This window comes from Aptenodytes patagonicus, chromosome 1 (assembly GCF_965638725.1).
Source record: "Aptenodytes patagonicus chromosome 1, bAptPat1.pri.cur, whole genome shotgun sequence".
NCBI classification, from domain to species: Eukaryota; Metazoa; Chordata; class Aves; order Sphenisciformes; family Spheniscidae; genus Aptenodytes; species Aptenodytes patagonicus.
The window spans coordinates 71573663-71598739 of NC_134949.1; the positions used below are offsets into that span (position 1 = coordinate 71573663).

A 25077-nucleotide genomic window follows, 5' to 3' on the forward strand; every position below is an offset into this window, starting at 1 on the left:
TAGGGAAGCATCTTTAAGTGGGTGAGACTGATTCATTCTTTATTTCTAGTTGCACTGGATGTAAAAAAAGATAGTGTAAAAAGCTCCATTGAAGCCCAAGCATGGAAGAGACAAAGGCTCGTGCTGACGTGTGGAGACTTAGATGCCAGATGTAAAGTGACCAAAATTTTGCCGCTATCTCTGAGGCTGGGAGCTACATTTTTAGCTTCCAGAACTGCTTCCTGAGACAAATCTGTTTCAGATAAACTAATGGAAAGAAAAATCTTAATCCTAAATTGCTGTTTGCTTGTCATTTCTTGGGACTTTTGTCTCCCATGCACTTCACTACTTCTTCATAGTGCCTCTGTGCCAGGAAAAAGGAAAAGGCCACAATGTTAGCGTGCCCACTTTTTTCCTTACATGGCTCCTGGAAAAGAAAGACAGTCCTGTATCCACAGCTGGAGTATTTGTTTTCCATAAGGATAAACTCATGAGGAAAACTTAACTCCCAGCTCCAACACATGAAACACAACTCGGGAATTCCAGAGGCATTGGCTTGCTACCAAACATAAGTATGCTTTCACGAGCATAGCAAAAAGTGTGCCTTGCTGACATGCTAACCCCCCTCTGTCATATTTTGAGTTCCTGCTCTGGGCAATGAGGATACTAGAATACCTACGTAAAGTGGCTGCAAGAATATTTTTTCAACACAGACACAACCCATGTTTTTTTTCCTAACCTTGCTCTTAGAAATGACTTAGAAATTACTTCTGCAGACGTCTTCAGGGGAAAAAAAAAAATCGGCCTGAAGCAGATACCCAGCATGGAAATATCCAGCCGGAATAGCTAAATCTAAGCAATGTCCTGAGAAACTCAGAGAGGATCTGGTATTGCCCTACTACTATTTAAGGCTACCCTAAACAGTGTCGCTTCCAGCTCCACCTGTCACTCTGAAAACTGATGAGTCTCATCCTTCTCAGAGAAAGAAATGCAGGAGCCACATTGATTTCACTTACAGAACTCAGCATTTTGAGGCAGCACAGCTAATTAGTTCCTCTTACTGAAATTGTTAGCCTGATGCTTTGTATGCTAATAACTAGCATTGTCTCCTCAATATTTTAATTGCCAAAGCTCTCAAACCACCTCTTTTTTTACCACTGTCTGAGCCAGGCTCATGTAGAAGTATCACATCACTGCTGAACAGAAAAACACTGTAACTGTGGGCATGTCCTTGCTGTCCTGTGATAACAAGCACTCAGCTAGATGCTTGTATCTAGGAGATGAAGCCAGTAGGTTGCGGTAAATCTGCATTTGTGCAACTGAAAAGAAAAATCTAACATGCTGATAGCGGCAGTTTAAACCATGCAAAGACCAGGAAGAGAGTCCTTGGTCCAAGGAGTCAGGGTCTAGATTGAACTGGAGAGGTCTGGGTTGGAATCCTGGCACAGCTACTGGCTTGGCTTCGGTTAATTCATGTCTTTGACCAGTGTCTGTCCCCAGTACGTGAAATATGTGCTACTGCGAGGGTCTGTTTGCACTATTTGCAGCCTGTTACAAGGCAGGGGTGGAAACTATAACTGAACTATAACTTTTTCAGATGATGAGCTTTTAGAGAATTTGTAGGAAGCGCTCCAAATTCTGAATGCAAAACACCACCGCACCTATGATTGAGGAAATAGCACGCCACACTTCTCCAAGGGTCTACAGTTTTGCCCTTTACAATGCTTGCTTTTAAATGGTATTTCGTCTTCCAATTCATCATACTACTTTCTAAGACAGCCTGCTAGCACTGGGTGTGGGGACACGCGAGACTCCTGCTCTCCTCCCTGGGAAGTGCCATAGTGGGACACAATTCATGGAACAACTGACCCTGCTCTCCACGGACCCGCTCCAAACCCCACAGAAATAAACACATGCTTTTTCATCAATTTCCTCAGACTTTGGATTGATATCCAGATGTCTGTCAATACTTTTTAATTGTGGAAATATTGCTACGGAAACTAAGTTATGACAGCAATTCAGAAGAGCCCAAACCAGTATTTTTCTGGAGGGGCGGGGGGGAAGAAAAGTCTCTCTGCAAATCACTGCAGATTGTCCTGGATCAGTTCTGTTCAAGTCCCTAGAGTGGCGAAGGCTGAGGAAACCTGCTCTTAATCAAGAGATTTAAAAAAAAAAAAAAAATCTTAAAACATCTACCTTCTCACCCTTCCCCCAGTGAGTGTTTTGAAACCTCTGCTTTTCAAATCTCCTAGAGCTGTCTCTGAATCAAGAGGGCCTCCTTTAAACTGGGACCTCCCTAGCAGATTATCACCTCTAAGGATGAGAAAACAGTGCAGAAGTAGTGGCACCAACAAGCTGCAATTCAGATTGTTTGAAATCAAATCTTACCTATATATCAACCTCCTCCTGTCTGTGAGGGACACAGCATTTGTTCAGGGCACTGTACAAGGTTATTTAGTATAGCATTTTGTGGAATCTTGAATTAATTTAACTAATAATCTTTAATTTCCCATTACTAATGCTCTTCAGCTTTGCAAATAATCCAGTGAAATTTCCATCTAGTTTTGAAGAGTTGTAACTAAAGCTCACCTTTCCGCGACTTTGCTTTTTCGTCTTCCAAGAGTGTTAACTTAGATTTTCTTTCTAAAACTGTCTGCATCTAGATTCCATCCCCCACCCCATATGTGCAGGATCTCCTCTATGCAAGCTCTTAGTTTCTTTGCCAGTGTGTTTTCAAATCTTACACCCTGGTCAGAGGCTAAAATATTCATGTTAGCAAGAGTCAGCAGAAAGCTCTGCATCTTTGTTCTGATCTCAATGTGAATTTACAGAAGAAATTGCGTCTGTATTCTGCTATTCCACATGCTCCTGTTAATCCCTATTCTTGCAAATAAGCCACTGCTGCACAAATTGTGCTGTTCATTTTAATGAGTTCAAATCCGTAAAATTTGCAAGTTAGTTCTCATTAACACCCCTGTAGCATAGTCCAAACTTTAACTCAGCTAATGCTTTCAACTTCGTGCCTTAAAGTTACATGTACTTGTTTTATTTAACAGAAAGTTACATTTTTTTCTTAAATCCTATAAAGAGATTCCATAACTGTATTATGGAAATCATTTGTTGTGTAAAATGAAGATGGGGCTCCACGTGGTTAGAGAGCGTGTAGGAATAATCAGATATATAGAATGCAAGCTCTACTAAGAAAAAGGAAAGTTGAAGTGGCCCAGAAGAGAGGATTGTGACTACAGAAATTATTTAGCTCGGGGGGGGAAAAAACGCAACTAGGCACCAGGGAAAAATTCTTAATATAATCATGGTCAACAAGATTGTATTTGTCAAGTCAGAAAGGGTCACTGCAGTCATCTACTCTGACCCCCAATGAAGGACACAAAATGCTTGTCATTAGGGAAATTATTTACTGGGGAATAAAATCCTAGGAGGTTCGTGAGCTACCTAAAATCGGACAAGTTCTGCACTGCTGAGACTACTACTAGAGAACTCTGCATTGATTCCCTAAGAGTAGAGAGAGCCCATACATATGTCTCATGTTACTGCCATTCAAGGCTTCTCCAGGATCATTTAATATTGAAGTATGGTAGCAAGTGGACTACCTGCGTGACAATATTCAGGCAACAATATTCTTTCAAATGCATGAGTTAAGGGAGCTGCCGTGATTTGGCTTCTGGAGATACAGATAGCGTAAGTCCTCCTACAGTAAGGTGGTAAATGACGCTTACTTTACTTCATTTGTGTGCCAGATTTTTTTTTTTAGAAGTAGTAGCTATGACATCGTGCTGAGGTAACAAAATTCCTTGATCATGTCCCAGTACTTCACTAAAGTCCTTGAGTGATATGAGGAGTTACCACATTAGTATCACTGCCTTCACTGCACACTCCTGTGCTATGCCCAGAAGGCTTTTTCAGTACTGGCTATCCCTCATGTGAGAGGTACAGGGATAAACTGAAGGCAGAACAATCATTAGACATACAAGAGACAGTCCTCACTCCTACAGTGACCTAGCAGCTCCATGCATTCATGAACTTCTCTTCTTCCAGCCTGTTTGTGGGGTTTTTTGAGTGTGGGGTTTGGATTTTTGGTTTGTTTTGGGTTTTTTAGAATAGCTGAAAGCCAGCATCAGAGGCACTTTGCTTACAGGAATCAAACTTGGATCTCTTGGGTCATATACCACCATGTTTACTGGGACACTGGCCTTGCTCCTCAGAAAGCCTGCAATCCAACAGGGAACTGCTTCAGGCAGATAAGTTCTTCTAGAGGTCAATATTCAGACTAAAAAAAAAAAAACCACACCACGTTCATCTTGTTCTCCAAATACAACAGCGACATCATTAAGACCATCCCTAAGACTCTTCAGAAACTGTAGAGGTGCAACTGGATTGTCTTACAAAAGAGACCCATGTGCAAAACTACTCTCACTGGGTTAGTACTCTAGGAGGCACACTGAGCATCCTATGTTTGTGACTGCCCTGGAAACTTGTTTTCTGAGCAGAACAGTTTGGGATCTGAGAGCGCTCTTGCAATCAGCAGTTTCAAAGTGTTCTGAAATGTCATATGGAGTATGCCTTTGGATGTCAAGGAGTGTAGAGCCCCGACTTCTTAAGAGTCACCTATTAAAGTGAACAGAGAAGTCCTGGAATTGCACAATGATTTAGTACTTTTAACGCATGATGATGTCAGTCTGTCCGTGCTTGAAACTAAAAACTTTTTTCCATCCGCTATGTCTTGCTATCCACAAAACACAAAAGCATTTTAACCTTCACCAAGAGCAACGGTATTGATGGGGAATGAACAGAAAATGACAGTGCACAATCAAGCTTCAAGGTGTTTTAATCATGAACATGTTTCCCTAAGACCTGTTCCAACTCCTGCTGTTGGTCATTGTATTTTCCCTGCCTTTTTGAACATGAGTGTCACCATGACAGCTACCTCCTGTGCAGAAACTAGAGGTAGGATCTAAGGTGGCAACATACTGTTTTAACCTGGCTGTGAAGGTCATTCTTTTCTGTTGAGTCCCCCGCTTCTATTTGCAGCCAGTCCCTGTCCATGCTGCAGCACTGAACAAAAAGTAGTACTTGCAGCACTCTGATGTGCAACAAAGTTCCTCAAACTTGATAGTATTAAAACAGCTTACCAGAAAGTATCATTCAGTAAACATCTGGCAATTGAAGAAATGCTATAAAATGAGCCAGGCAAAATTATTTTAGGTGATTAAAAAGTCTTTTTAGATACAGACCTAATGTGAGGCAAGATGTATGATATTGAACATGAAATTAGTCCTAATGATACTGAAGTTTTGTTCAGCTGGGTCTAGAGACCTCCTGCAGGCAAATTATGATACTTTTCATACCTGTAAGGTGCAAAAACTTAAGAAATTGCTCTAGGGTCATTCTGCTTTTTCCATGGTCTGTCTCTTGCCTCATCTTCAAAGGGATGCCAAGCTAGCCTGCTCCAGAGCTGATGCTTATTGTACCATGCAGATCAGTAACTGCCCATGATTTTACAGATCAATATACATCATAGGTGCTATAACTGCTTAGGAAATAGGCAACTTTACTGAGGTTTCGGCACAAAAATAAAATAGGAGAATGAAATCCCTACATAATTTGGTGGTTTTAGAGGGGGACTAGGAAAACAGAACAGGCAAAGCTCCTTTCTTAGCTCAGAATCCAATGTGTCTGCCTTTTCAAGCAGGAAAGAGTGGAAATGGTGCATGAACTTTTCCTTGGAGCCCTAGAAGTCTGCAGAGCTATACATAAGACCTGTCCAAACTACACAAGTATTTCTTATAGTACAGGCTCCCAAACTCCTCCCAACATACAGTGAGCACTATGTGAATTTCTACTGGTTTCCACCATAGTGGTGCTGAGTCAAAGCTCAGGTGCCTCTTTCATGCTAGATCCTAAATGGAAATTTAATGAAAAAAACAGTCATACTGAGTATGTTTAAAAGAGGTAGTTCATTTTCATGAGAGAGGCTTGGTTGTTTCAGATGCCAGGTCAGGAACTGCAAACAAAAATCCCCAAGAAATTACCAAAGTGATATTGAGGATGCATGGTGGGGGGTAGTGAGAAATAGACTGGTTTAATTACACTGAACACTAACAAAAGAGTATTCTTGCATGAGATGTACTTATTTGAGATTACCATGGGGTACTGAACGTTAATTAAAGGCAAGATCTTGATTTCTTGCCTCAGACAGTGCTTGCTTTTATTTCAGTGAGGCAGTATCAGTTATACGAGGAGAAAGATGGTCAGCTGGTGGTTCGAGGACAGGTCTGCCTCTCCCTCCAAATGGGGCTGAACCATCCAGTCGGGTTAGTCACTTCCTTTCCAGTAAAAAAATGAGCTTGGATTGCTTTTTGCATCATTTAGTTTTCATATCTTAACAGTACAGCTCATTAATGAATCCTTCATCCATTGACACAACAGGGAGAATTTTGGTTTACATTTTTCACTTATCAAATCTCAAAAGCAGGGGTTTCTTTCTGCTCAGTTTCAACTGTTTTCCATCCATGGCCAATCTATGTTCGCTAGCCTCTAGCTGGTTTATTCACAGCTCTGTGACCAAGCATGTTTCTTTAGTCACAAAGTCATCAATAGGACACAGTATATGAATATCTGGTAACTAAAATACAGTAAGCTGTGTCCTGGATGAAGCTGTCTCTTGTTGCCTTCAACCCTTCTGCCTGCAGCTCTTCAGCAGCAGGTGTTCTGCTTTCAGGATTCTGCATCTTTATGGGAAAATTGCTGTGCTCCCAGTTTTTGTCATTTGATTAGCAAGGTAAATATAAGCAAACAGGAGGAGTGGGTAGAAGGGCCACCTCTGCAGTTGCACTTGCTAGGATATGAATTACAAGAACTCTCGATCCTCCTGCTTTAGTGAATTTCTTTGCCTTGTTTCCTGACCACAGCCATTTCCTCAGCTCCCTCTTGCAGCAAGGGGAAAGGTGGTCGTGTGGGCACAGCATGGTAGTGGGAGGTGGGCAGCCCCACTTCACGCTCCCGGCTTTGCAAAGGAGCTTGTTTGACCAGATCCTCAGCTGGGGTAAGCAGGCATCCGCTGCCAGAACAGGTAAAAGGCCACACGTCACTGAAGGACATCTTTCTAAGTAAGTACATAAATAAGGATGCTGATATTCTTCTCCACTCCAATAATCTCCTGTGACCTACCATGCTCCGTGTAGACAAAGGCCAAGTTTTCTTAATTAGAAATAAATTTCCTGAAACTTTGCCTGGCAATAGATCTAGCAGACGTGGACTCATGGGACAAACTCCTGCTGTGGATCACTATTAAATTATTTCATGTTGGAATTTGGCCTGGAGCAGAACCAGCTCCAGCGTATGTAACCACAAGCATCCAGTTGGGTTAAGCAGTAGTGCTTGGCATCACAAATTCTGTCACTGAGGTTGGTTAACACAAGGTGTTTGTTTTGGCATTCGTACTTCCATGCCCCCTGTTTTGCAGAGTGTGGGGTTTTGGGGTTTTTTTTGTTTGTGTTTTTTTTTCTGCTCCCCATGGGTCTAATACTGCATTCTTCTGTGGTGACTCTCCAATATATTTCTATTTATTCTGCAGCCCTATTCCAGTGAGGAAATAATAAGCCCACTCCGATTTTTTGGCTTCTACATTCTTTCTTGCACTTTCCTGCTCCGAATGTCAGACTTGAAGTTCTCACTTGTAAAACTCCTCAAGGGCGCAGGTTAATTGCTGGGTGGGTCAGGAAAAGATCATGGTCAACAGCTCTGTGTAACTGGCTTCCGCTGTTGTGGGGAGTGGGATTTTTGTTTCCCATGGCAGGCACAGAGATAAGCCACTGACAAAAGCAGCCCTCTAGAGTAGGGTTGTGCAAATCTATGATAAATTATATTATAGTTATACTCAGAGTTGGATGGCAAATATAGCTGCATGAAGGGGAGAAAGACAAGCTCCTTTTATGCTTGTGGCCCTGTGGGTCAAAATGAAGTAAGTCCTACTGGGCAAGTAGTGAAAGACAGGATTGCCAAATATGTTTTTAATGAAAATAAATGTTATTTCAATGCTTTATTTTGCTGTCAATAATTAATAGCAGTGGATAAGCCATAAAGGGTCATGAGGATCCCTCAGGGCCTATAGAGGTTGGGGCTCAGATGCTGGGTATCTACTGCCTGCCTGGGAGCCATCTGCAGGCTGGATCTCAGCAGCCCTGGCCTGGAGGAGAAATCACGGAAAGAAGCTTTGGCAGTGCCTGAGTCACAATTCCCTTGGTGACTTGAGACTATCAGGCTCCTCCTTCTTTCGCCTCAGTTTCCATATTGGCCACTTAAGGATAGTCATAGTGGCGTGCCTTGCAAGGAGGGTCACGGTGGTGGCCCTTGTTCCCACAGCCCTTTGGAAAGCTAGAGTGCTGTTCAAGTGCTACAGAAACTCCCTCCCTGGGAGAGTATATCCTGTGCACTCTCCAGTTGCATCCAGCTTGAAAACTTTTCAAGCCACTTATCTAAACAGTTCCCACACGGTAATGCATTGCTGCCCCAGGCCTCTGCTCTTGCTTGTCTGCAGCTTCCTCTCTGCTGACCCCAAGCAGCAGCAGCAAAACAACCTGTGAACGTCAGGAGCTTCATGTGCTTTCAAAACGACGCTTGATGTTTTCAACATACTCCCTCATTTTCCTGTGCGCAGACTACTGTCTAACATTTCTGGAAAGGCAGCTGGAGACTCCAGCCAATTTCTATGGCATTTTAAAGCTGCACATATGTTTAATATATCTACTACTTCCTTCCCCAGGGCTTCATGCTTCTCTTGCCATTCATCTTTTCATACCGTATGCATAGAATATGAGTTATCTACAGCGTCACTACCATAATATATGGCATTTCCCAACACCTACATGGCAAATCCATTAGAAACTGTAACAGCTGCAGACTAACTCCAGCAGCGTGAATGCTCTACCTGGTGGGAAACAATCATAAAAAGTACTTTTCCCATTCAGAATTATGAAAAGGTGATAGAAACAGAGGCACCCCCACCTTCTCAGTTATTTTTCTGACTCCGGGAAGAGGTAGGAGTCAATGAAATCAGGGGAGCCGGTTTAATCTGAATGGAAAGAAATGCTAGTTCAAACAGCAGGCCAGGTTCAGAGCTAGTGAGGTGGGAGTCCTATAACCAGTAGAGTGGCAATGGGGACCGCTCACGGCAGCACCCTGCAAACTGCGTGTGGAAAGGGAAGGAAAGCCGAGGGGTGCCCTCTCCCAAAGTTGTAACTCTGCCTCTGCAGCAGCGGGTATAATAAAAGACAGTAATGCTGAGCAAACACGGACTTGGAATAAAAGCAGCAAATGGATGAGGATGCTGTAGTTTCCTTGCCCGCTGCTATCTTATAGCAATTCTTGCACTCTCCTGCTCACCACGGTGTTGGGAGTGACTTGCCAGGTGTGCGGTGAGAGGGTACAAACACCTTCAGTCAACATCAGCTAATGACAGCCCTGTAACCACAGCTCAGCTGAAGCCTAAAGCATTTTGTTCATCCTCCTACTTTAAGGCGGTGTTAGTTTTTCATATACTTACATATTTATTTTTGGGTGCTGTAAATGTAAAAGGCGCAATGGTGGTGCAAAGCTAAATGCAGAAAAAGAAAGTTTGCTTGGGAAGTACAGACATAACTTGTTTCTCCTGCTCTGCTATGAAGCCAAAATAGGTGAATTTACCCACTTCTATGTTCAAGGCTAGCTATGTAAAGATATACACTGCTTCCTTTTTTAACCTGTGTGAAGTTGGCTTCACACAACGACTGTCTGGAGCAGTCAAAGATTGGAGCATCCTCAAAGTCCAAGCTGGGGAATGGTTTCCAGGACAGTAGGAACCACTTAAGAGTGGCTGTTCTTTGCCACATCACACCACTGCTGCGAGGTCAGCTCATCTGGATCTTGTGCACTGAGCCTTTAATGATGCACTGACAGTGTGGGCAAAGAGTAAGGAAGGAGCTGGAGATGAGAAACAGAGATGGGAGGAAGCAGTAAGTGAGGAGGCTGAAAAGGCAACTGTAAATACAAAGTTTTCACGTAAAGTACAAAGCAGAAGTGATTCTACCATAGGCAGACTTTAGGGAACATGTACTAAACTGGCAAGGGGAGAGGGAAGGGTGACAGCTGAGAAGAAACGAAGCAAAGAAGTATATGCAAGGCAAGGGGTAGGCAGGGACTCCAGATACCAGGGAGGTAAAGAACAAGTTTGTGGAAGAATAAAAACCTTAGCGTTTCTGAAAGGAACCATTAGGGTCAGCAGCCTGGGAGATCTCAGTGCATTCAGTGACCCTGTGGGGAACTGCAGACTGACCAAAACACTGCAAGGCTTTCATGGTAAGCAGGCGAAGGATTCCTGGGATGCCACCAGGAAGCTCTTCAGTTGTCTTTCACAATGACTACAGGAGACAAGTGGACAGGATGGCCATCTTATCAAGGCAAGCACTGCAGGGGGTGGCTGAGCACAGGCCTAGAGAAAAAGCTGTGCTGCACACATAAATCTTGAATCCTGGCATTCCTTCCCCGGTAATCAAACAGCAGGCTATATTTAGCCCAACCTAAACAGAAACAAAGAACAGTAGAACTAGTCTTAGCTCTAACAGCTGCCACCAGCTGCTCAGAGGGGACGCAGGTAGAGCCAATGTCAGATATAGTTAAATGAGATGGAACAGGGAAGGCAGCTATGCTTGAATGAACAATGTTGGTGTTTGGTTAGAGAAATTCTGCGTTTTATTATTTCATGGTTAGCCAGAAGAAAGATTGAATGTCAAGCAGAGCATGAATGCTTTCTACACCAAGGGCAAGGCTATAGTGAACCATGGACAGGCAAATAAGCAGAGGAAAGGGAGGAGATAACAGATACAAGTAGACCACCTTGGCACTCAGGGCAAATGCTTCTGTGTCTAGCCCAGCTTTTTGGTGTTCCCTCTCTTCAGTTTTAGCATAACAAAAATCAACAAGGGCAGTTTTGAGGAAGTCCAAGAAAGACTGGTTGTCACGCAGCTGCTGACTAAAAGCTTGTATCTGTGTGGTAACGCTAGTGGGGCTTTTCCAAGCAGCACGCTGGGGGTGCCCACAGGTACTGCTGATCCCAGTAGGGCCCCGCACTTGGTTAACGTACACCCTGCCCGTCCCCAAAACCCGCACGTGTTGGGACCACTACAACAGCAGCCGCTCTCCTTGTCAGCACGGCAAGGACTCTCAGGGCCACACATTCACGAGTGACAGTGACTTATTTCACTGATCCATTAACCCATGGCTCACCCTCCGTCTAGGCATCAGTGTCATCCACTGGACAGAAGTGTGGAAAGGTCATGTTAACGCAACTGGTTGCTTGCAGTATTACCTGCTCCAGGGGGACGTATATGCATGCTTGCTGGGGGAGAAATCACCACAAAACCTCACCCAGTGACCTATTTACTGTTATATTTCTGCTAGCATGTATGCACATACATGCACGGTACCTTCAGTGAACCTGTACCTGGTTGAAAAGTGTAAAACCAGAGGATGCAAAAAGTGGGATTGTTTAACGAGTATTTTACCAGTGAAATATTAGGGGACAATTAATATAGTGGGTGTTAAACCTGATCACCGAATAATCGCTTAAGCATCTGGTGGTCATTGCCATTCTTAAGAACAAAGAAAAAAAAAAGCAACTGATCTACTCCACCAGTGTTAAAAAAAAAGAAAAACACACACAAAAAAAAAAACCCAACAGAAAATCCAGAGAGTCTCCTTCCACCCACATTTCTGGATTTCAGAGGCACCTTATTACAGTAATCCCCCCTAGATACATCAGTTGGTATAGCATGGACTTTGAAGCTTTTGTGGTAGCTTTCCCTGCCTTACTAGCAGAGCTGTGAGCTTGATGACTAATCACTCCTTAATAACTCATGTTTCCTCCCCAAAAGTCCCTGAAATGAAACTAGTTGGGGAAAACATATGAGCAGGGATTTGTGAAGTAGAAAATCACTTTGAAATGGGCTTCTTTCCCAGTAACCCGTACGGTTTTTTGAAGGGGGAGGGCAGCGGTGCTGAATTCAGTTCTATTCCCCACATGCCCAGAAACTTGCAATCGGGAAGTGAGCCCTGGTAGTGTATTTCAGGCATATCCCCAAATAATGAAAACAAAACACAGATTTGTTGTAGGCCTCTCTGGCTTGGCTGTTGCTTGAATTTGTTCTGTAGGAACTTTCAAATCCAGGTATCTTTCTCCCAAGTATGTTCCTCCATCCTGGGTTAGACAGGGAAAATAGCGTAAGCCAACAGATACAAATCTACGTCTACTCAGCACTTTACCAACTGTGACACAAAATGACTGAAGTTGGCGAGATCTTCATTTCTGAGATGGGACAGGCTCTTTGCAGGATGGTATTTACTGATGCCAATTTATCGATCATCCTCTTGCCCAAACGCAAGCATCTGAGCTATTGATGGATCAAAAGGTGACAACAGCCCCATGTCTCATGTACCTGATTGCATAAGAAAACCATTAGCATAGCTGCCTAGAAGCTCATATTTACTGGGGGGGAGCCTGTAGGAGCTTTAGTATCTTCCCTGTCACTTAAGCACCAGCAGAAACCACACACACTTCCATGTCACGTACCACGGCTGCAGCTGCACAGCCCGTCCAGACAGATGAGAACTGCATCTGCCCATGGCTGGGCACACCATACACGCTAACACAGAAACCTGGAGTATTCAGCCTGGCACACACACAGCAAAAAGGCAAGTTGGATAGCACATGCCGCAGCTGGACATTCTCTCTTTTTTGGCCAAAACATAAAGGCTCCTAAGCAGAGGTATTTTGAGCATTCATAGTCAACTGAATTATGAGTTGGAAAAGCATCAGCCATGCAGTGCTATCCAATACATGCCCTTCTTTTCTCCTCCTGGTTCATACATTTTCACTCCTCTTTAGCTTTCTGGGCACATACTGTACCTTGTGATGACATGGAAGAACAAGACCTTTAAGTCTTTATTAATTGTTACTACTGTATTTTTAAAAGGAGCTATTTAGGAAATTCTAACTTTTGTTACCATAGGAATGAAGCTGTAGGATTCAGCAGAAGAACAATTTAAACAGCAATGTTTAAGTAATTCACTTCAACTTTAATTCTCCGCTCCCTCCAAGCTCCTCTTGGACATAAAGAAAGAGCCTTTAAAAGCTCGCTCTCCCCCTCAGTGCCGCTTGACTCTAGCCCAAATTAGGAGGTGCAGCCCTCTTATCTATAGCAGGGCCTAGCAATGTCCCTTCCCACCCACAGAGTGTCTCCTCTTCTATCCGAGTGAAGCAGCAGCGAAGTGCTCCTTGGCTCAGGCAGAGCTCCTCATCTGTTTTTTTGTCAGCTAGTTTAAAGCAGTATTTATGCAACTTTTATACAATAAGAACTGGGTGAATGGAGGAGTACCCAGTCCACTGTACAAGAGCAGGATGCTCATACCTGATGAGCTTGCCCAGGTAGCTTGATGTCCTGGTTTCGGCTGCGATAGAGTTAATTTCCTTCCTAGTAGCTGGTACAGTGCTGTGTTTTGGATTTAGTATGACAGTGATGTTGATAACACTGATGTTTTAGTTGTTGCTATGTAGTGCTTACACTAGTCAAGGACTTTTCAGCTTCCCATGCTCTACCAACTGAGAAGGCTGGAGGTGCACAAGAAGCTGGGAGGGGGCACAGCCAGGGCAGCTGACCCAAAGTGGCCGAAGGGACATTCCATACCATGTGACGTCATGCTCAGTACATAAACTGGGGAAAGCTGGCTGGGGGGGGGGCGCTGCTCAGGGCGTGGCTGGGCATCAGTCAGCGGGTGGTGAGCAATTGCATCATGCATCACTCGCTTTGTATATTCTTTCATTATTACTGTTTTATTTTACTCCAATTATTAAACTGTCTTTATCTCAACCCATGAGTTTTCTCACTTTTACTCTTCTGATTCTCTCCTCCATCCTACCGGGGGCAGGGAGAGTGAGCGAGCAGCTGTGTGGTGCTCAGTTGCCGGCTGAGGTTAAACCATGACAGCCCAGATGAGCTGACCAGTGATTTACTACTCAGTGTAATTCTGAACTAAGTGCCTTACTAGAGCACTCTTACGTGCCCCTTTCTGAGTTGGTTTGCTCCTCCTTTTCTATTTGAAAGGTTTTAGTCTACGTTAAGTAAAAAACAAAACAGGACAGGTGAGTTGATTAGCAATTCTGCTGGCCTTCTCCAGCAGGCAGGAGGAGACAAGGCAAGGAAGGAGAACAGTAAAAAGCTGACACAGACTTGCTATTCCCCCTTGTTTGTTTTTTAAACCTTTGAACCATGGAAACTTCATAAGCAGCAAAAAAGTGGAGAAAAGTTTTATTTTCCCTGGCTTTAACTCTCTTTTGAGATGCTATCACTATTCTGACTTGTGAACAGTGTTCTAGTTTGCCACCTCATGTTTGGGAGAGTCTTGGATTAATTGGAAGGGACTACTTACTAGAACAAGGAATGTTGCACCCCATTAAACAGATGTCTAGCATTAACGATGAGATTAGGATGTTCCTCAGCTCTCAGTAATGGTAACAATTCTGTTGACTGTCATGGTGCATGAGGGACAGCTTTAATTCTCCACATGTCCTGAAGCACAACACTTCTTTCTTCATAGCTGCTTTGACTCACTGATCCAAAGTCCCGATCAGGAACTGGAAGAGGAGACTCTCCAGGATATTACAATATGTGTCTGTAACTTCACAGATGCTGTCAGGTGGTGAAACCACTTACAGATTAAGAACCTAATGCCTGGCTCTTCCTCAGCAAATGAAGATGAGCCAAGAAAGCAAGCCAGTGACCGTATTTTGGCATGACTTTCTGGCAATTACAGTGGCCTTATTTATCACCCAATGTCTCCTTTTCATCACACGTCTCTAGCGTCTCCAGCATTCTGCCTTGCATTCTTGCTTCCAGAGTCTGGCTTATCTTTCAGCTGTCTGGCCAAGCCTACTCTAGTAACCTACAGGTTACTGTCTCAACAACGTATTACAAGCTGGTCACAGGGATAGGGAATTACATTACTAAAAAAAGACACTATCAACGCTAATTTAGCAGGGCGCTTATCCTCCAAACCCAACTATCTGAAGACTCCTTTGCGCCCAGCTCTGCTTTTAGCAAAGGTGTAACAGCACTTCCATAGCTCCTACTGTTGGCTACAGGCAAATAGGTATTTTCAGACACACACCCCCCACACACACACTTATTTCTCTGGAGTTGGCCGAGCTGTTGAAACTGGATCCCTTTTATGGGAACATACAAGAGGGGTTTTCATAAGCAAGCTGGAGATTCTGGGAGGCACAGTTGCTGCTCTGTTGAGGTGGCGGATAGCACTCTGTAGTCTCTCCACCCACTTAAATTCAGGCTGTTGTGCTGCCCACTTATTTGCGCCTTCGTTTCCACGCAGATTCACATGCGTGGTCACAATCAAAAAGAGGGGACCTTAGTCATATTTTATGTAATATTTCCTTGCATCTCAAAGGGAAAAAAGAAAAGAGAGAGAGGAGGAGAACTCTGAAAGACTAGGATGTTTTTACTGGCTTTTCATTAAAAATGATCTCCCACCCAGTTCCAGGACTACAGGAAAAACATTTTTACCATAAAATCCTAGTACAGTGAAGTCTACAAAAAGGATACAACAGGTTAAAAAGGCTCTTGTTGATCCTACACTGGTAAGGCATTTTAACTGAGCACTCAACTGGTAGTTTTTCTATTTTTTAAACATAAGCTCTCAAATGCCTCGGAATATCAGGGCAAGGGGAGTCTTTTAGTGTTACAGTTCTCCTGCAAATACTTCAACATCCTCTTGCATTATTTTTAATCCAGCCAAAAGACTGGACAACCACAGAAACCCTCAACCAAATGTAAGACAAACCAAAAGGAGAACCACTGAAGTTACTTGCAAAACTTGGAGGGGACAGTGAAATACAAATGCAAAAGAGGGGTGGGGGTGGGTGCAGCAGGAGAGAAGGAACAGTTTAAACTTATCCCAGTATATTATCAGCATTCCCTCAGGTATTTTATTCAAAAAGGTAGGACTTAATCTGCATTGTCTTTGTATAAGCAGTATAATCTCTAACAACCTCTGCCTCACATACGCCTTTTTTCCTGAAGGCTGACAGAGGGTACTCCACTGATAGCGTTCTGGTAAAATACCTTCTGAGTAAACATGCTTTTATCAACAACCCGTTCCAAAGTTAACAGAACTATAATAGCAGTTTATGGGCCAGAACCTTGGCACTTCTAATATAAAAGTTACTTTGGGGAACCGGACCTGGGTGACAGCCCCTGAGAGTCTAGTCTAATGCTCTCACCGGTACGTCCTACCTCCTGGCTTCTCTTGTGCAGATTTCTCTAAAATAAACAGTATCTTAAAATTCCCAAACTGGCACAAGAGCATGATTAGACTCAGTCTCCTTATTTCCTCATCCCTGTGGTGCAAGGACAGATTAGAGTGGCCCTGGAGCTGTCCCGTTAATGCAACACCACCAAACTACCCAAGAGAGCTGCAACCCTTGTGTTACACTCCTTGTCTCACTGAAGGAAAGGCTGTCTGTAGAAATGGATTTTTAACATTTATGCCTCCCCCTTGTGTTTCTACCATATGAACTCACCAGACTATGTTTATTTCTCAAAAGATCTCTCCAAATGCAAAAACTTTACACATCATATTTTCTTGGTTTCCTGGTAAATATGTAAATCCAAGAGAGCACTGAGAAAAATTCTTTGAGTTGCTGAGTCTGGATGATTTCCCACTGAAATCATCCAGAATTACAGCTATTACAGAAGTCATCCAATATTTAACAGAGGATCTGATCTTAGAGGATAGGAAGCATAATATAAATACCTTCATCTAGCACAAGCTATGAAGAGACGAATTAAATATTACTAATTCTGTTCCAATGGAAAGGGGAATCTTGCCACTCTATGAGAAGTGGGATTAAGTTGGGGTGAGAAGTTTGGTTTTTTGTTGTTGTTGGGGGTTTTTTTAAAGCGATAAAAGTACTTTTATTCTGGAGAACCTGGAGAAAACAGTGTGGAAAGCAATAAAGAGAGCACTCCTGGCCTGATCCTGACCTCCCTGACAAGAATAAGGTCACAGCTGTCTTTTTGTACAAAGAGTTTGTCTGCACAGAGGGAGCAAAAAGTTACCTGATGACAAGCAGAAGAAAAAAATCAGACAGCAAACATACCTGACTTGCCCACGCCAGCTCGACCAAAGATCGCCAGCTTCACTTCTGCGCTCTTAGCCATGCTGGAAGGAACGGAGTGGCGACAAATTCACTCGATTATCAGAAGTGAAGCAGAAGAACTGTTCCCAGCTCCTGTCTTTGGCTTCACCGTGTCATTGTGACGTCAATGCAGAGCCTGGGGAAGAACACCACGAGGATGGAGCTGCAAGGAGCCAGGCTCTCCCTCAACCTCCCCCTTTTTTCTTTTTTAAATAGTCATAACTGATGCTACGTTCCCGCTTTAAACATTGCAGTAACTCCACTGACACATTTGGCACTGTTTGTGCAAAACCTGCCTTCAGCTTTCTAGCTCCCGCTGCTTGTTTCACACTGGCACTGTAATACTGCAAAAGGTACTTAACCCAAAGTACCTGCCTCGCAGGTTCCTTTTTCTTTCTTTCTCTTTCAGCTGCAATTGCTTATATTTACTGTATTTGCCTCAAGTCCAATGAATTAGCTTTTGTAGAATGTATTTAAAAGCCATGAGCACTCACTAATAGCGCCTGCAGATAGCTGATCTTTTCTCAAGCCCTCCAGTTCCAGAAAGATTTCAATTACTCAGCTGCAGTTGTTGCTTAAAAATCTCTAAGCACTTGTACCTTGCCCATTCTGCTAAACAAATCCGTACCCAGAAGTTCTCTAGCGCTCCTTGTTTAAGCTGCCTCAGCTCATACATAAACATTCGGCAAAGCGAGGGGTTAGAAAAAGGATTCCAGAGTTTCTGGTAATACACTTTAACAGGCCACATGGGAATTATCTATATTCACAGCTTTGCTGCATGACCTTGAGCAAGTCACCTGACACTTCATGTCCTTGATTTCTCTAACCTGGACAGTAAAAAAATATAACAGTACCTGTCACTGTGGAATGCTTTAAGATCTTGGGTGAAAAAATGGCAACTGTGACGATGATAATGATGATCCTCAGCCCTGACTAAAACATCAAAAATTCAGTCTCCCTTTAAAACAGGGTAGAACTTTACTTGTGAATGCAACCTGTTACGAAGGTTTGCTTTCATCTGAAGTATCCACTTTAGCCATAAATTCTAACAGTGACGTAGGAAGCTCTCTGTTAATATTACCCGCTCTACAGCAAAATACATTTCAAACATGTTTCTTGAAATAAAAGCCTGAGGCTTTTGCCTATAAAAAAAACTTGTAAAAAGAAAGAGTAAAGACACCTTACATAGAGAAGGGTCCCAATTCATCTCTGAGGTCTTTATGCTCCTGATTCATTTTGCCTAAGAGTAGATACCAGACCACGCTCACTTTGCATGAACGGTTAGGAACTCGAAGTGTTTCAGGAGCTGTATCACCTAGCTGGGTGGGTGGGAGGGGGACACCCGTGTTTCCCTCCCACGAAAGCTGCCGGTCGCCTGCCGGTACCTAACCCAGCGCCGCGGGGCTGCGCGCCCGGCCAGCGGCGAGCCCCTCCCGCCGCCTGCGGCACGACCTGCCGCTCCGCGCCCGCGCTGCCCCGCGCTGGCACCGCTCCCCGCCGCCAGGCGCTCCGCGCCCCCGCCCGCCCCTCGCCGGCAGGTCCGTTTCACGTTTCTGTGCAGATATCGAGTTATCGCCGCCTGCCCCGTAACTTCGGGTGGGCTCTGCTCCCCGGCCGGGTCCCGGCAGGTGCCGCCCGCCCGGCGCAGAGCGGCTCCCGCGGATGCGGGCACCGCCGCTCCCCGGCACGCCCGGCTCCGCGCTCCGCGGCCCCGCGCGCAGCGGGCCCCGTGCCCCCCCGCGCCGCATCTTCCCACTCACGCTCCTCCCCGCGCCCCCCCCCCCTGCACCCGCGGAGAAGCCCCGCGGGCGCGCACGGCTCGGCTCCGCGCCGCCCGCCCGGCGCTCACCTCCTTGCGCGCGGCGAGCAGCGCGGAGGGGCCGCGCTCGGCGGTGCCCGGGCTGCGCCGCGGCGCTCGGCGAGGGAGGCGCGGCCCGGCCCCGGGCGCGCCCGCGCTCCCGCCGGGGGCGGCAGCGCGGCCGCACAATGCGGAGGGGCCGCCCCCCCCTCTCCGCCCGCCCGGCGGCGGCTCCCGCAGCGCCCGCCGCCGCGCGGCACTGCGGCGCCCCCTGCGGGCCGCCGGGCGCAGCACGCCCGCCGCGGCGCGGCCGTGCGGAGGGTGCCGGGCGCGGGCCCGCTGCGCTCCGCCGGGCCCGGCGGGCGGGGGGCGCCGGGCGGGACGCGGAGGCGCCGTCCCCTCGCTGCAGGCTCCTGCAAGCGTTACCCGGTGCCCGGCGTGGTCTCCGGGAGGAACGAGCGCAGCCCTGTAATTTGGCGTGTTCGGCGGTAACGCAGCCTTTAATTACGTGGGACAATGGCTGTTGTTCACATGCATAAATTTTGACGAAGTGCTTGCTAGCGGGCCCGGCCAAGTCTGCTCCACAGTTTAATTTAGCATCTCAAGTACTCTCTTTCCCTCCCTCTTACTTTCTTAGTCCTGCTCCCCAGTACCAGCCTGTGTAACCCTACGCAGAGCCAGATAGCCTCTCCCTGTCCTGGCAAGCGTAACGGCAAAGCGACAGTAAGGTTGCTGCCTCATCAGACCGCTTTCCCGTAGCACCGACTTTTTACCGGGCGCTCTTCCTCCCTACATCCCAGCGTGGCTTATGGCAAAGGAAAGCACTGTTATTTCAATTTGCAAATGGGGAAAACGAACCGTGTAATTACACCAGTCCCTCCAAGAGGCCAGTGTCAGAGCCAGGGATCAAATTCTGAAATGATAGGACCACGTTTACCGGACAACTCTTACTTCCTTGTTTATTAAACTATCCAGTAATGTAAAGATACATTAGTAACAGATGTGAACCAGAGCGGGAAAGCAGAGTTCAGTGGACGTTCCTCCTCTGTTTCTGTTCCAGCCCAGATCTGAATGAGATATGAGTAAAAGAAAAAGCTCTCCCCTCGCTGTCTTTCTTGATGCAAAATTAAATAAAAGTTGGATTGGAAAAGATCTTCCATGATCCAGGTCTCTCTACAAGAGCGTGATAAGCGTTCAGGGGGCAGGGTGGCAGTCCTGAGGAGAAATGAGCACCTACTATTCCCTCCAAGCTGTGCCAGCTGCAGGCACTCAGGAGCAGATCTTAAAATAGTTGAACTGCATATCATTCAAAGGCAAAAAAAAATTAGAAGGCAGATGTGAAAGCAGTAGTGTGGTTTATGCTTTACTTCTTAAAAATAAATGCTGAGGCTTTAAGCCTTCACTCTCTGTTTGGTTTACATAATTTAGAGGGATTAGCTTTTTCCATCCTCCTAAGAGAGCAACTGGTGAGTGTCTATTTTGCATCTGGGGAAATGTGTGTTAGTCTCAAGGCCTGACATTTGTTTTGTGTCTATGGAATTCACCCTGCATGGGGCTGTCAAATTAAATACGATAACTGGCTTTTCCAAAGCAGCAGATAATTTATTGGTCATTAAAAATCCTAGTGGCTGTGCAGTCTGCTTGCGCTGAAGTCTCTTATTGGTGCCAGGGCATAAGAATTCAGTAAACGCTAATCATGGACACAGGCAAAGGTTTCAGGTGGTTGAGACCCACAGGGCTGGTGCAGGACCACTTCAGTTGCTGTTTGTTTCCTCTGTATTCACTGTGCTTCTCATACATAACATCGATGGGTTTGGGGTTTTTTTCCCTACCCAAAATGGGTTTCAAAAGCCTTAGGTTTTAGTCCTATAGACCAAGGACCACCTTGCTTTGTCATAAGCAATGGTTTGTTGGTAGCTGTGGCTGACACGGTGTATTTTCTCAGTGGCTTTGCCACTTGTGCTGATCCTAAAACGTGCTCATGGGTATTATCCTGGCATGGGTAATGAGATCAAGGTTTTCCCCTCTGAAGACCGTCACGTGACTGACTGCCTGAACGATGGGGCAGGTTCCTTTTCTGCCCTTCCGCCTTATGAAAATTTGGGAGAAGGGAAGCAAAGCTGAAGGTAAGTGTGGTCTGATCCCAGATGGTCTGTGTGCTGTCAGTCCGAATGCAGCCTGATCCAGCAGAAGTCAGGAGCACCCGCTTTCCCAACCCACCAGAGCCATGTGTCTTAGGTTTCTCCCTCTTGTCCCTTGCGTCTTTGGTGAGTCATAGTGTTTCACAGCCTTAATTAATTTTTGAAAATAGCACTTTGGTATATTTAAAAATAATATTCTTGTTTTACCAGGAAATGGAGTAGTCCCAGCACAGGAGGATAGCTGGCTTATGGGAATTATTGGCTGGAGTGGAGCTGAGGGAAACCCACTCCTTTTTGTAGGCTCCTTTTCTGCGATGTCAAAGCAGTGAAGTGTATCAACCCATAGTCATCAGTGAGTTTATCTGTGGCTTTATGACTCCTAGGGGCAACACTGAGCCTTGTAATAGGGCAGAGCAGGCGACCTCCTCTTCCTTGGTGAGCTCAGGCACTGCAGACGTCTTGCTGCTGAAGAGCTGGGCCCAGCCACGCTGTGAACATGGAAACTGCAGCTGCAGGTCTATGGCTGTGTAGTTACTCCAAGGTCTGTAACGTGGGCCTGCACCTCATGATGCAAGAGATATAGCTGGCTTAGTTCCCTTGTTATCCACACCTGGTTGCATCCCTTTTTGCTTAGGAAGGTGCCCGCCAGTGGTCCAGAGCAAGAATTTTGGTTCATTTATGGTCTGGTAAATGCCTGCAGTCAGCCAGCATCTGCAGTCAAAGCTTCAGACTACCCCTGTTCACCAGAAACCCTAATGGCTGAGGAGCAGATAATGAAATAGGAATGCGAACAACTTGAAATGCAGATGAAGCCACAGACTCTTAAGTCAAAGCAAAGTGCTGTTTCAGGACTGATTAACAGAGGTGCATCCAAGCAGTTACAGTTGACAGAAGTATTTTAGAAAGGCTCACAATTTTAAGTACCACTAAATAATACTTTACTGGCTTAGTAACATATCTAAGTGTTGCCAAAGTCCAGAGTGTTCTTTCTGTCTGGTCTGGAGGTGCTACCTGTTTATCATCAGAGTCTTCTACTGGCTTATCATTTTCATTCTGGATGCTTATGGTGTATTTTCTGGAGGTGTTTCTGTTGTAAAAGCTAATGGCATTTGCTTCCTGAAAGGTGGGAGAGAGGACTGGTGTGACACTGCAGGCCTGACAGCTAACACATGAAGAGGATGTATGAACAGGAAAGGAATACTGAAGGTATGGTATTTTTTGTCCGAAGCTGGAAATCCCATTATAGATGACAATTTTGCAGGTTTCGACAACTTCCAAAACAAGATATGGGCATGGGATTTGATGAGACTCGTGAGAGAGGAAAAGATGACGGAGACCTGATTTCAGAAGGTGATTTAGGAGTCTCTGAATCCTATGGAAACGAGTGGCATTTCATCTTCTGAGCACCTGTGTGCAACTGAGTCCAAGTGTCTACGAACTGTAGAGCAGATCATGCCGTTGGTGACATGGATGAGGAAACAGACTCCTCCGGTATGATTCCTGCAGCAAGGAAGGGGTTATTGAGCTCATGACTACTGTCTTTGCTGCTGCTGTGGAAGAGCAGCCCAGACCTGCAGTGAGGATTGCTCTGGAGCAGAGCGCACCCGGCCAGAGCTGGATCCTTGTCTCAAACAGCAACCTGTCGGTGACTTGGTTTACTTTTTCGCCCTTCCTTCCAGCACTCTCCTGAGAGCTGAGATGATACTCGATAACTAGTAGAAAAACTTGTTAACACAAATATTTGTAGCTATTACTGAAGGTTCGCGGGGAAACGTTCGGATTGTTTTCTTCATTTTCACAGAATATCTTCCAAATGTTTTTGTGTTGGCTCTCGGCAATGTACATAAATCTGTTCAGTTATGCTAATCTAGCACCATGAAAAAATTGCAACTCTGTTATTAAATTATGGATGAACTTTGCTGTTAGTTTGGTTTGTAGTCAATATGAAGTATTGTTGTTTTAAATTAATATTGCATTTTCTCATGTTTTCCCTCGTGGCTCATGAAACACTGAATTTATAATGATGGGTTTTCTTGAGTGTACGCTAAGGATTTATAACTTCTCTTTCTCTCAACTTTTTCCTCACTATTTAGAAGAAAAATCAAATACATATTTTTAAGATGCAGGCTTCATTACTTAATAAGTGTTTATTTCTAATGTAGTAAATAAGACCACAGTCCTGTGAAGATTTGTTTGTGTTTATCCTTACATGGACAGGCTTAATGGAGTGGCCAAGGAAGCTACAGCTTCCCCATTAGTATCACTGGATACTACTGAAGTAGTGGTATACTTCAGTATTCCACTGAAGGTGGGCTGTGGAGTCGCCTACAGAATCCGGGCTTCAACATTTTGTTCCATTTGGCTTCACAAGGTGCCAAAACAGGGCGCTGGAGATGGACATGGGATGCTCTTCACAGCGTCTTGTGGATCTCACACATGCAAATGCCTCTATGCTATGTCCTAATGCAGGCCTTCTGTCTCAGTAGGCATTTGGCGCATCTGCATGGAGGCATGTAAATACACAGCTTGGGTTTCTTGCAGTAGCAAGATTTTTATCAGGTGTATTTAATAGTGATACATGTGCAAAGCTGAGAGGCACAGCTCAATAGGAACTATTGCGAAGTAGAGTAGCGAAGCATGAACTCACGTTTTATAACACATGGCTAATGGATACTTTTCATATTGCCCAAGTTAAAATGCATAAATTCTGCTAATCTGTGTTTCTTCTCACCTGTGCCATTGACTAGGTTGTATCCTGACAGTCTGCCCTTAAAAATGGGCAAGCTGTGACTCCACACTCATGGGAAGACAGCAGTGACTGCACTGACTCCATCCAAACTCCAGTTTAGTACATTATTATTATTATTGGTTTTGCCCTTTGCTTAGGGTTTGCTTTTCTGGTATTGTTATTTCTCCCTCCGCACTTACTCAGATCACAGAGAGATCCTTTAATAGGTGTTTGTTAATGTAAAATTAATTGCTGTATAATCCTAAAAAAAGCAGGGTGACTGTAACTCTCATACATATTTATAATGATTAAATACCTACTTGCTTTAAAAGTGGAGAAGTTCAGTTTCTACACCAAAGTAAGTTTGGACTAATAATTAAATCACCTACATAATAGTCTGCAAACTAGCTAGTACTCTTCTGCTAGAGAGATTTGTGGTATGGTTTTAATAAAGTACAGTTATAGAATTAAAAACCACTGGTAACAGTTGCGACAAATTTTGCAACAAATGTGCAATACCAGATTTTATTAATGAATGAGTTACACTGGTGTGTCATCTTAATTTCTTACAGATGTATTCATGTTCTTTGAAAGGACCAGTGGAAATTGTCATAAATTCATTTGCTATTCATGTAAATGAATGCTAGCCCTTATTCTTCCTCAATGGTATTATGATTGCAATGTGGATTGCCATAGGGACCCCACTGTAATTCATCATTGCTTCAGTGTTCAAATTCTCTGGTGGAACCAGATATTGGTATCGACAACATCTGGAGTTTTACGTCTTTCATCTTTTTTCTACCTCCTTCCTTCTGTTTAATCAAGAGAATGGGAAGGGGAAATTGCTGCCATTGTTAATATCTTCAAGAAACTGAATGACTGCTAGGACTTTGGAGGATATTTAGACCTAGGATGTAGGAGATACAGGCCTGTTCACAGAGGTGAGACTGAGGAACATCTGCTTTCAACACACTGCCAGTCAGCAACATGCCAGTCAGCATGGCATGCCCAGAGAGGCGGGAGGCCACACTTCCATCTGCCATTCTGAAGCCAAGCGGTGGATTTGACAGGGGATGCCCTTTCACAGGAGAGTGTCTTGGCAACCACAGTACATATATATATGTGTGTGAATATATACCCCATTTCTTTCACTGGGGCTGTTTCATGTTGT

At 44.7% G+C, this 25077-nt stretch overlaps 1 protein-coding gene across 2 annotated transcripts in view; it reads right to left on the reverse strand.

The window, feature by feature from the left end:
* The window catches only part of RERG (RAS like estrogen regulated growth inhibitor), a 112248-nt gene extending 93095 nt beyond the window's left edge, over positions 1-19153 (reverse strand). Inside the window, exons 1-2 of one of the 2 annotated variants that reach the window (XM_076342060.1) lie at positions 19089-19153; positions 17201-17375 (exon numbers count right to left, since the gene is read on the reverse strand). In XM_076342060.1, coding sequence (XP_076198175.1) covers positions 17201-17261 — 61 coding nt within the window. In that variant the 5' untranslated portion in view covers positions 17262-17375; positions 19089-19153. Of the gene's footprint in view, positions 1-17200; positions 17376-18093; positions 18236-19088 lie in introns of those variants that run through there. The other variant, XM_076342070.1, reaches the window with a different exon arrangement.
* Positions 19154-25077: the final 5924 nt, after the last annotated feature.